Source organism: Lycium barbarum, chromosome 12, assembly GCF_019175385.1.
Source record: "Lycium barbarum isolate Lr01 chromosome 12, ASM1917538v2, whole genome shotgun sequence".
Taxonomy (NCBI): domain Eukaryota; kingdom Viridiplantae; phylum Streptophyta; class Magnoliopsida; order Solanales; family Solanaceae; genus Lycium; species Lycium barbarum.
Genome location: NC_083348.1, coordinates 97681441 through 97694250, shown reverse-complemented (window position 1 = coordinate 97694250; position 12810 = coordinate 97681441). Strand labels below are relative to the sequence as shown.

Below are 12810 nucleotides of genomic sequence, written 5' to 3'. Positions count from 1 at the left end.
AACCAAATTCTCGGGTATTTATGCAATGTGCTTATAAAGAAATAACTATATCTTTTCTAAACGAGTTCCGCCCTTCAAGGGAAGTGAAAAGAGAATAATGACATGAATTCCCACACAACAAATGGAACATCACGTAACTACTTATTAAGTATTGATTTGAATAATTTAAGAACAGCTCTACATAATAGCAAAAGGGATCTAACAGCACTTCAAGAGTAATTAATGTCAAGTTAAAACTCCAATATAAAAAACAATAAAACACTTCCTGTACCTACGCTATGGTAAAGCTAAATGGTACATTGGCTGCTACAAATTGTAACCGAACTACAAGCGATCATCTACAGTTTTTATGGCACTCAACTCTACAGGTGCATACAATTTAACAACCAATAAACTATAGTTACAAGGAGGACTCTCCTCTCTAAAGTTATCACCTGACTATTATATAACTTGAAAATGAATGGTTCTACTGTTACAGACCACCACGCACAACAACAAACAGTTTGCCTATAATTGCCGGCCATCGCCTGTAAGCATTATGTTCAAGAAATACTAACAATGCTTCTGATGCGACTCATTCTGGCAATGGCTAAATTGGTAGACTGATCAACTCTCTTTGTCCTTACAGCTTCCTATAGAGGCTTTAGGACCATCATAAGCAGACAGGAAGAACGTACCCTGGTTTTTCTGCAAAAACCTGCAACCACGCACGCACAAAGTAAAGGCTCATTCACAAAATAATACATCAACATAATAAGTGTTCCTGAGTCCAACTCATCCTGAAAGCACCGGATCTCTGCCAGAAAAAAAAAATTACAATGGAATTCTGTAACTTACAGAAGGCAGAAGCCATATGAATATCTCATATTCCTTTTCACTTTTCATCAGTTACAATACTAAAACACCCTTCTCTTTTATTTTTTTCTTTTAATAAGGTACGTAAAATGAACCCCCCCCCCCCCCCCCTCTCTCTCTCTTTTCGGTAAGGTTAACTAAAGCACCCCATTGGGGGGCGGCTCTTTCCTGGGCTCTGCGTGAACGCAGGATTCTTTGTGTACTGGACTGCCCTTTAAAATAAGATAAACTAACACACCCTTCTTCTGTTCATTTAAATCTTATGCAACTTTTTCAGGCACGTCACCACAGTGGTTAAAAGTTGCAGTGAATTGCCGTGCTAGCCTAATATTCAGAAGTTAAAGAAGAAGAATATTATTAAATATTCTCAATGCTTAAGATGTCTTTCTTGAAAATTGTCAGGGAAGTTAAAATAGGGAATCCATCGTAAGCTAGCGAACCTTCTGGTGCTTTCTAGAAGAGAATAAATGTGATTAGACCAGTAGTCAAAAAGGACTAGGTAAGGCCAATGCAGCAATTATCTAATTAGACCCTCCTTAAACAGCCCCCGTAGTGACCACTTCAGCTTGTGGGCTGTTTACTAGGCAGCAATTCAATCATAACAAATTTCCGAAACATATAACAAAAATAATAATAAAACCATTAGTCCAGAAGTAGAGGAAAAGAGCATATACTTGAGAAAGTCTAGCAATTTCTGCTGCAAGCAAACCAATGTCTCGTCTTCAATTTTTACATATGCAAGTACCTCAGGCAATTTCACTGCAACATCAGCAAACAATTTAAGGTAAGACTTGTATTGGCATGATATATATTTCAAATTCACGTAAACACATGTAAAACATTGCTGAACATATTTGGGTGAATTGAGACCTAGAGGATGCTTCACAGTCTTGTAAAAAGAATCTTTTGCCTAAGTAAAGATATACAAATGTGCAAACAAACAAATGATGGATATTATGCTTAATCCTATGCCGCATGATATTTTCTAAGGTTCATATTCTCTATCTTATCTTGGGGTTAATTCAAACAACATGAACATTTAGTACTTCTTCATACCAAAAAGACGCAAGAGATGTTCAGCGCCATATACACTAGATGGAGAGACTTTATCTGGAACTGCTTCATGATACTGTTGGCGCTCCTTCTTGTACAATAAAATAACAGGCAGTGCTTTGTCAAAATAGCATCGAATTCCATTCAGTATCTCCCCAACTGAATCAGCCATCCTGCGCGGATAAAACATTTGGAAGACAGGTATTGGAAGACATTTTTATTAAATGAACTACACCTCTAAAGTCATTTTTATGACATACTAAATACATTGTGTTTGCATCCACTGCTCATGCAAAGGTACTTGTGACCAGCAGAGATGATATACATCTGCAAATAGTGTTGGTCTTTGATATTATATACTTTTGCAAATATTAGTCAACAAGAAGGGAAATTACGTCTATTCTGAAACTGGAGTAATCACCAATGACTTAATGCAGACACATAGGAGTTGAAGCTAACTGGTTGTGAGTATGAATCTCATAAGAAGCAATTCATGTGTAATTTACTTTCTAAGTTGGAATATCCTCAACATTTAGCAATAAATCAACTACTAATTTGACATCTAGTAAGCATAATTTAGTGAATCGACAGTTTAATAGACTAGACTATAGGTCCTTAAGCATGCATGAGCTTATTTTACAGAGTTAAAAGTTGAGGTTTGAAAGAACCAATAACCGAAGGATGTGGACTAGTGATCAATGAAGTGGAAAAGAACCATGAGGTCTTAGATTCAAATCAAGTGGAGACAAAAGAACACTAGGTGATTTCTTCCCATCTGCCCAAGCCTTGGTGGAAAGAGTTACCCGATATTTGTGCCGGTAGAAGGTAGCAGGTATCGGTAGAGTTCGTCAAGGTGCGCGCAAGCTGGCCCAAACACCATAATCATTAAAAAAAAAAGATTTTGAAAGAACCAATATATTCCAACATTGACCATGCAGATTACATGACGCCAGGATCCCCCATAGAAGAATGGCAGGGATGGAAGAATGAAACAAAGATGCATAACCTCAGCAATAAATTCACCCTTACATGAAAAGAAAAGGGCAGAGCACTTACATCCCGTCCTTTTTGGATCGGTATTCAAGGTACTTAGTCAATATATCATCCACAGTAAGAGATCGTGGGAGCTTCACCAGCTGTTAAGAAGAACACATCAGACTTCATCACTGGCTATGTTATTAAGAACTAACATAGTCAGAATAAAATGAAGAATACAGATGTGTAGGTGGACAGTCAGTGTCATATTATCCAGTATTCTAATCCCAACGAATCCGGTTCAGATTAGCAGGGAGGAACTCAGTCTAGTCAATCGGCAAAGATCTCAAAATCAAAGGCATCGCCATATCTATTTGTCTGTGCCTTTATTTTTATTTTTGGGTTTCAAGTTAAGATGAGACAGCAATTCTACTTCTAGTTGATTGCTCTATTATGGGCTCCCCATTTTCCATGGCTCTCACCTATGCTCCAACACAGCTAACACAAGAAAACACTTTAATAGCATCCACAATGTGTACAATACTAGACTCGGGTCTTGTTGGAGACTTGGGTCTTGTTGGAGCACGGCTCCCGCTAATCAACCTTAATAGTATGATTGGAGCTATATTACTTGATAAAAAGGCAAAAATCATAGGAGTCCATCCCCACAAAACACTAGAACTCAAAACAGAGCAATCCAAGGTGTTTTTTGTGCCCTGAGTAGTTCCAGTTGCAATAGAGGTCTCGTGCAAGTTTTTTTTGCAAACGAGTTTTCCGTCAGCTGCAGAAACAAACAGCCTATTGATCAACAGAGAACTTCTCAATGAATACTTCTCATTGTCACTTATTTGGGACTGAAGCGTAGTTGGTGTTGTCACTTGTGTCTTCAACTGTTAATAAGCTTATCAACAGAAAATAAGACGGATAAACCTAGCCATTATCTACATACATTTACCTTATTCTGCTGCGTGATGAACTCCCAATCATCAACCAGTTGCTTCTTCAAAGTAGATGGAATCTGAATCTGAATCTTCACAACTTTCTCTGCAGATACATTGCCCTTCTGCCATCAAATGACCAAATTACGAATCAATATCTTCAAGCACTAAACTATGATTATCTAAAAGCTAATCCAGCACATAATCGACAAGAAGAAACCTCCCCAAGATGGAAAATAATGGATGAGAAAGTTTTTAATAAAATTATCTTCACAGGCAAAAGAAGAGCGATGAGAGAGGTACGGGATAGCAGTGCCTAAATCACACAGCTTACGATGACTAAATAAATGAGTATTATGCGATAAGTAAATACTCTACATTTCGATTTAGACCAACAATTTTATATGGAAGCAATGTTGGGCCTCTCTCCACAAGATAAGTGTCAACGATAACCATAAGGAGAAAAGAAAAAAAAAGCATTGTGTCATAGAGTCCAAAATTAAGCAAACCTCAGTGCCTGAGTCAGCTTTGCGCTTTTTCCCTTTTGGAACTGCAACAAAAGTTCAATTTAGAGATAAGTATCTTATAAGCAGATCACTAGAAGAAACTAAAAGACTTGACAGAATATATCTGTCTAATTTGGTCCTAAGATAAATTAGGTGTATTCCAGCGTAGCATGATATGACTAGAACAAAGTCGTCACCTTGACCAACTCAAGGCTATTTCATCTACAATATTCTACAGTGTCCATAGGAGACAAATGCCAATAGGAAAGTTAAGGAGAATAGTGTCAGTTATATGAATTTCACCTACCCATCTTGAATGTATTCCTAACGATCATATCCACTCCACAAGGATGATACCCACAACAGTGAGAATTTTGAGGGGGACTCACAGTCATCAAATACTCATAACATTGAACAAGATCTAATAACCCAAAATCTTTTCTATAAGTTGTCATCAGAGGATAACAATTTGAATGGAACCGGACACTGTGACCGAGTTACACTAATGTTTATATACTGCCAATATACAGCTCCCATCAGTTAAATATCCAAAAGTTTTCACCTCAATTAGACCTTTAATACCAAAGTTTATACTAGATAATGAGTACATGCTAGTTTAGAGCAGACTTTCTGCTCCCTCTTTTCCTTACCATTATTATTAGAAATACTCTTATCATTAGCTTACCCCTTCCATTTTATTACTACTATTGGTTCTTTTACTTTAGTATCTTTATCATTTGTGCTGTCAATACTTGTTATTTCTTCACTATTTTCATCATAGCTTTTTTTACTCTTGTATTTTCAAACTTATTTTTGAAAAATGCTTTCTTGAGCCGAGGGTCTATCGGAAACAGCCTTTTTACCCCTCAAAGGTAGAGGTAAGGTCTGCGTACACCCCCACCCTCCCCAGACACCACTTGTGGGAGCACACTGGGTATATTGTTGTTTGTTGTTTAATGAGTCAATGCTAGCAATCACAGAAGTCAATAGCAATCATAATCTACATTTCTTAGACCACATTAAAAGAAAGAAGCTTGCCATGCCACAATAAAATCCCTAGCACTGACTACAAAATTAACTATTCCTATTCATTTCAGAACTTTGGAGGGTGAGCTCTCCCTTCTCAATGGTAGAACAAAGAAATATGTGCGAGCAAGTCTATCAAAAGCAGAAAGCGAAGGCGAGAGATTCTAGTAATGACCACTTTTCTTCCCTAATCTTTGTGTTTTATGAACCCCGATTAATTTACAAATTACAAACAGAAAGATGAGTCTCCACTTTCCCTGAGTACACTCAACTATTGAAGATTTAAGGTAAGGCCTTTGTGATAACCAAAGCCAATCATTACTTCCCCGCAATCACATCTTGCTTCTTGGCAATCCTTTTGATTTTCCTCCTTTTCTTATTTTTCTTCCTTTCCTTAACATCCTAGTACAAGCATCACGTCTTCCCAGTCACATCAAACTGAAACTGTGTCTTATCATGGCATCCATCAGACATGCTTCATTTGATATCCTCATAAATGTAATTACCACAGTGTTCTAATTGATTTGCCAGACAAATTGAAATACTACTCGTACTAGCTAACACTGGTTTCTTATACTTGTATCAAACATTTGATCTAGGCGGCTTAAACATGAGATTAATCTTTCGTGAGAAAAATGTGCATTCCCTAAATGTATAATGCATCAGAAGATCATCAATAAAGTATATTACTTAGGTCAAAAAATACATCATAACTAGGTTTGGGATAAGATTTCCAGTATATGCAGGAAGACTACTGTCTAAAACATTAATTTTAAAACTATAAAAGAAAGTAAAAAAAAAAGGAACACGCAATGATAATTGTTCTAAAGAAATTAGGGCTGACGTCTAGGATACCTGATTCGTCAGTACACCCCTTTGAATGCTAATTTTATATATTAAGTCCTAATTTCCAATAAATTCACGCTCCAAATATTTAGATTGTAAATTTGATTGAAAGAAACCGCAAATCAGACCCACACACAACATTGAGTGGTTACGATACCTGAGAGAGCTTTAAGGCGACCATGTCCCATTATCAAAGTACCAACTCAGTCGAAATTGGAATAATTAGAGAAAAGGAAAGCAATTATTCCTCCCACGTAAATCTGGGATTTCCTTGCTTGTCTAAGTTCAAAACAAAAGCATTCGATTATTTCCCATTTTTCATTAGATAATGCTTTATATTCAGCTTCTTTCCCATATGGATGAGCAATTATTTTTTTTTCCAAAAGATTTTGTTATATGGCAATATATCTTTAACCTATGTTGCGCGCACTCTTCAAAATCCCTGTCACCTCCGTGTCGACCGGACATGGGCGTGGGTGTGGGTATGGAATCCAAATCGGACTTGGACAACTTACTGTGGATGATTTGACTAGACCTATGATCGAGAAGTATAGATTGATTGGGTATTTGGTTTAATTTTTGGGTTAATTTTTTTGATATATCTACCCTACTTTAAAAAAAACAACGCATAGCAACACCAAAAACGAAAACACACCACGTTTAGAAATAAGCCTACACGGTTTGAGAAAAAAAGACATATAGTATCACACACATCTATATCAAAGATGGTTTTCAAAGATGAGGACAAATAATGATGTTTTACAACAATAGAAGAGCAAATTTACCAAGCCCCCTATTCTGTCAATATACATACATTATATAAAGGTTTTAGGTTAAGCATGATAAAAACAGAGTACCTGGAGTGCAAGTTCAGTGACGTGGCACATAAGGCGGAGGTGGAATTTTGGGTCCATAATTTAAGGAGACGGGGAGATTGATGAGGATGTCGCACATCGTATTGGGGCAGGGTGGATGAAATGAAGGCTCGCATCCGGGGGTACTGTGCGATAAGAAAGTGTCGCCGAGGCTTAAAGGTAAATTCCATATAGTGGTTGTTCAACCGACATTGTTGTGTGGGGCAAAATGCTGGCCAGTCAAGAACGCCCACATTTAGAAGATGAATGAAGTTATAGAGGGCAAGGTGGAAGTGCTTACATGGATGTGTGGGCATACTAGGAGAGATATGATAAGGGATGACGTTATACAGGGCAAGGTGAAAGTGGCTCCCATGGCAGAGAAGATAAGGGAAGCGAAACTGAGATGGTTTGGACATGTGAAGAGGAAGTGCGTGGATGCACTCGTAAGAAGGTGTGAGAGGTTGGCTATAACAGGAGTTAGGAAGGGTAGAGATAGGCTGAAAAAGAACTAGACAGGAGTTAGGAAGGGTTGAGATAGGCTGAAAAAGAACTAGGGGAGGTGATTAGACAGGATATGGCACAGCCTCAACTCACTGAGGACATGACCCTAGATAGAAAGGTGTAGAGGTCGAGGATTAGGCTAGAAGGTTAGTAGATAATCGAGGGCCCTCCCTATTAGAAGTATCTAGCTAGTAACAGTGTAGTTTCTTTTCTTCAAAGTATAGTATTATTTGTTGTCTCATTTGCCTTGTATCTTGTTATTGTGCTGTCATAATCTTACTTGCTACCTTGCTTCAAATTCTTTCTTTTCTTTCGAGCTGAGTGTAACGGAAACAGCCTCCCCAACCCACAAAGGTAGGGGTAAGGTCTGCGTACATCTTACCCTCTCCAGACCCCACTTTGTGGGATTACACTGGGTGTTTTAACATTACGCGAGATATCTCATGAATTAAATATTAGGTGTTTATCAAGAATCAAATTTTTGTTAGTTTTAGTTCAATAACTTTAATTAATCGATATATATATGTGTGTGTGTGTGTGTGTGTCGAATATACATTTATTGGCCATATCCTAGACCCCGTATCTGCGGTCGAATCCATACCCCCAAATCTTGAAATTTATGTGATGAAGAATCCAACCTCTAGATCCGCACCCGTATTAGGTACCCGCACGCGAGTCCGAGCAACATAGTCTTTAACTACATTTTAGTTCTACAAGGCTCTGATAGAACTCAGGACCACCCTCTCCAGACCCCACTTTGTGGGATTACACTGGGTGTTTTAACATTACGCGAGATATCTCATGAATTAAACATTAGGTGTTTATCAGGAATCAAATTTTTGTTAGTTTTAGTTCAATAACTTTAATTAATCGATATATATATATATATATATATATATATATATATATATATATATATATATATATATATATATATGTGTGTGTGTGTGTGTGTGTGTCGAATATGCATTTATTGGCCATATCCCAGACCTCGTATCTGCGGTCGAATCCATACCCCCAAATCTTGAAATTTATGTGATGAAGAATCCAACCTCTAGATCCGCACCCGTATTAGGTACCCGCACGCGAGTCCGAGCAACATAGTCTTTAACTACATTTTAGTTCTACAAGGCTCTGATAGAACTCAGGACCAATAAACTTTTAAAAGCTCGATGCTTCCTTTCTACGCTGCAGTATCCAAGAAGAAGAAGAAGAAAGGCAAGAAGGAGAACCACGAAGGAGTTTGGAGGTAGATTTTCCAGAAAATGAAGATGCATCTACGAACTTGCCTTAAAAACAGAAGTAAAAAGGGAGCATCTGAAAATCAGAAAAAAAATCCTTATCCAAGAAATAATGGATTTTACATCTTCAGACCAACCTGCTTTACTTATGTGGAGGACAGTGGGCATGCTTACCTTTTGACCTTATTATTACAATCCAGCATAAATTAACTCAAAGCAAATCACTAAAACGTCAAAGAAAAGAATAAGGATCAAAATCATAAGATACCATACCATTGCTCTTAGTGTCTTCTTTATCCAGTTTAACATCTGCAAATGAAAAGTAAGTCAGAAACAACAATGACATTCAATCCCAAGACCTAACCCTCCACTCAGTTACGTGATCCCTTCCTTCAGACGATACACATAACCAGAAGGCATTTGGTTTGGAATTAATGTTCACTATTAGATAAGCCAAGAGAACTTTTGAAATTGAAAACATAAGTTAGAACAACAAAAAGAGTTCATGCATTTTTCTTAAGTTATATATGATCTACAACCTTAACTTTGGTGGCATTTCCATACTTTTACTGAGGCACATAACAAACATCTTTAAGAAACTAATCTTTTGGAATTTAGTTCTACCAATTATTGTTTTCCAATCAGCTAATTCTCCAAATAGAGTTTGACTTCTAAAATGGTCCTATACAGTCTACCAAAAATGGTCCTATACAGTCTACATTCTAACATGGACCTAGCGAAAACGCACCAGCTGAGCTTTTTGGTTTTGCCTGCGCTGAACGTCCAGATTTAGTACTTTTTTCCATGCCCTGCTTCTTGTCCAGGGCCTGCTGCTTCAAGACGTTGTCTTCCGTGAGCTTCATCAAGCGGTCAGCACCTACCCATTCGTCCCAACTGTTGCAAGACATTGTTTCAGTAATCAGTTTTGCAGAATACACCAACAATTAACAAATATTCAACTAACAACCTCCAAAATTCAGTGTCAATTAAACAAATAACTAGCTCCACATTTTGATGCAGAACCTGACATACACAGCTATGTAATATAGCTTTTATTCCTGTGGCCAAAAAGAATTCTGGGTCTGGAGTATCAAGTTCATAGAATCTACTTTCGGTGTACAAATTTAGCCATCAATTGCTTAGTTTTTGGAAGAAATTTAAGCAGTTAGAAACATTAACTACTGTAAATGAATTTTTTTAATTAAAACATATTTGAAAAACTCGTAGTCCAAAGAGCTTAACTATCAAAAGTGTAAGAGTGCCATGTAAAATAAGATAGGATAGAGGGAGTACAATGAAATTGTGAATGTTTATTCCATAAATCCTTGCTACACGACAAAAAAAGTTGAGAAAACTTATTATCCGTCCTTTTCTATTTGAAAATCATGGTTTGAATTTATATGCGGAGATAGGATAATTTCAAATATTGAGCAAACGTTTGGTAGAATAACATAGAGAAAGTGCTTATGGATAAGAGTAAAGGTAGATCCCATGCAAAGTATTAAATCTTTGAGTAATTCCCATTTACGGAAAATGGACATTCTATCCAACAGATTAAAAAGGAAAGATAAAACATGCAATTTGAAACAAAAGGAGCATTTAGTTGAAATGATAGATATAGAACTTCACTATTAACAGACAAAGACCAAATTCATTGTGCTACCTGATGCTTTGCAAATCAAAATCATGCAATCACAATTGCACTTTACATCCAGAGCAGCACATCATTTTACATTTGATTTGTAAGATAAGCACCATAATCAAAAAGTTAGCATCAAATTATATTCAGGTCTCTTGCGCAAGGCCTAGCTCCTGTGGAGCAGGATATTCAACCAAAAAACATTAAGGCAGCATATTCAACGAACAAAATCACACTTGGTCAACCTTTCAATCCTGATGTGAATTTCTATTTAATTAATACTCTTGAATTCAAAAGTTTCTACAAGAACTTCATAAACTTACTTTTTGTTCCAGCCCTGCAATGTAAAATAAATAAAGGAGTATTATTTCTCAATGTCGTTAAGAATATTGAAGGAATTTAAACAAGCTAAAAATGTAAGGCTACACTACAAGTTTTTTCACATCTTTTAACTAAAGAAAGTCCAAATCTATTTGTCATAGATAAATCATAAGGTGAAAGAAGATGAAAATTAAACTTACAAGGTAATGAACAAAGTATCTCCATTCGTTCTTTCGTAGCTCTGCTCTTTGGACCTTCACAGTAGAAAAGCAAGGATCACATTGGCGCAAAAAACTTGTAGCAAGCATTAAGTAACATAATTTAAACGGGTTGCTAAAAATAGTAGAAGGCAAGCATTGTGTCATCATGATTATTTTCCATGTAGAGAAGATGGAACTTTCTCTTGTAATAAATGTAACTTATACACAAATAGTATTTTCAAAAGTCAAAAGCGTAACCAAGTTTGAGAGCTATAAGCAAGAAGCAAAGTGCACGCATTCTCAAAGTAAAGTGCGAGCTTTAGTGAAAATACAAAACTTACCAACAACACTTGTAAAGTTTGTAATTCAATGATCCAGTATACAACGAAGACAAAACTAATCCCAACAAATCAAATTAAATATTCACTAATATGCAATTTCAATAACCTTTTTTATAATTGAGAAATTTCCGATGGCTAGTGGTGTACAGTTCGAAACTCGGTACATAATCGGCTTGCCCCTCTACCCTTCACTTAAATACCAGGGCTTTGTCTGCGTAGGGTTCGAACCTGTGATGTGCGTTTAGTCCACATAACTATAAGAGATGAAGTAGCAGTCCACTGCATAAGAACCATATCTTGTCTAGAGTTGCATTCTCCTTACATTTAAACATGATTAGCAGGGAATAGGTCAAAAGCTGAAGTAGATTTTCCAAAATTCAGTTCCAGTTCCTATACTCAGATCACCCAAAGTTGCATGGATTAAGAAAAATTACAGAATCAGTGTGTATATATATATATATATGAATATATAAATGCTTCACTAGTGTATTTTCCTTCTCAATCCTGCTTTGAAATGCTTTACTTGAGCCGGGAGTCTTTTGGAAAGCGCCTCTCAACCTCCTCAAGGTAGGGGTAAGATTTGCGTACATCCTACCCTCCCTGGACCCCACAAGTGGGATTACACTGGATATGTTGTTGTAGTAAAATCTCAACCAATTATCAAACATAAAATCAGAGAAGAAACGAAACAACCTACGTTTTTCGTTACCGACAATCAAAACCAAAAGAACATACGTGGCAATAAAAGGCATAACCGTCAAATCCGGCTACAAATTACAGCGTTTCTAAACTAAATTAGCGATTTCAGTGTAAAAGAAGAAGAAGAAAAAAAAACAAGTAAATAAACGTGCATTTGCTTGGTAGACATGAAACAACCTACGGTTTTTGTTTCAGTCAATTTGGATAAACACAGCAAATCCGAAAGAAGATACGTGGGATAAAAGGCATAATCGTTGAATTTGTGTGTAGAAGGAAAAGAAGAAACGTGCCTTGGCTTCGTAGATGCGAGGGCCATGATAGGCGAGAACCTTTTCGGCTTCAAAGTAGAGACTAGGTTTTGAGTCACCCGACGAGTTTTCGCTCTTGCCGCTACAAGAAGAAGACACGTTTTTCTCTTTGGTGGAACTAACCATTTCTCCTCCTCCGCTTTAATTTGCCCGTGTGCGTGCGTCTCTGACGGATTTATTTCCCACTCCTTTATCGCCTTTCAAAATTAGGGACGACTCGATCTGTGTGTGCTTGTGCGCGTGACTCTTTAAGATACTTGTAATTTCACATACATAATTTGTATATAATTCCACTAGTAGTACGAGTAGCTTTTATCTTTACCCTTAATTGACGTGGAGAGAAGCTAATGTGATGAAAAAGAAAATAGTATTAAAATTGAGATCAAATAATAAATAAAAATAATTTAATGAAATTACCCTTTGTGTTAATATTTTCTTAAGAAGCGCATAAAAAAATGACAAATAAAATAGACCAGAGGAAGTACTAGTGTAGTAACTATAAAT

The 12810-nt window shown here is 36.8% G+C and overlaps 1 protein-coding gene across 3 annotated transcripts; it reads right to left on the bottom strand.

The window, feature by feature from the left end:
- Positions 1–219: 219 nt before the first annotated feature.
- On the bottom strand, positions 220–12569 carry LOC132625220 (protein MRG1). 3 transcript variants are annotated; one of them, XM_060340059.1, is made up of 11 exons: positions 12289–12569; positions 10959–11012; positions 10761–10774; positions 9547–9692; positions 9072–9107; positions 4331–4371; positions 3839–3943; positions 2965–3044; positions 1912–2081; positions 1530–1614; positions 220–697 (listed from the first exon to the last, which is right to left on the bottom strand). In XM_060340059.1, the coding sequence occupies exons 1-11, from the start codon at positions 12430–12432 to the stop codon at positions 607–609; spliced, it is 966 nt and encodes a 321-aa protein (XP_060196042.1). In that variant the 5' UTR covers positions 12433–12569; the 3' UTR covers positions 220–606. The 3 variants fall into 3 exon arrangements, with proteins under 3 accessions (XP_060196042.1, XP_060196041.1, XP_060196043.1); XM_060340058.1 differs by having other exon boundaries at positions 3839–3946; positions 12289–12567; XM_060340060.1 differs by lacking the exon at positions 10761–10774 and having other exon boundaries at positions 3839–3946; positions 12289–12475.
- Positions 12570–12810: the final 241 nt, after the last annotated feature.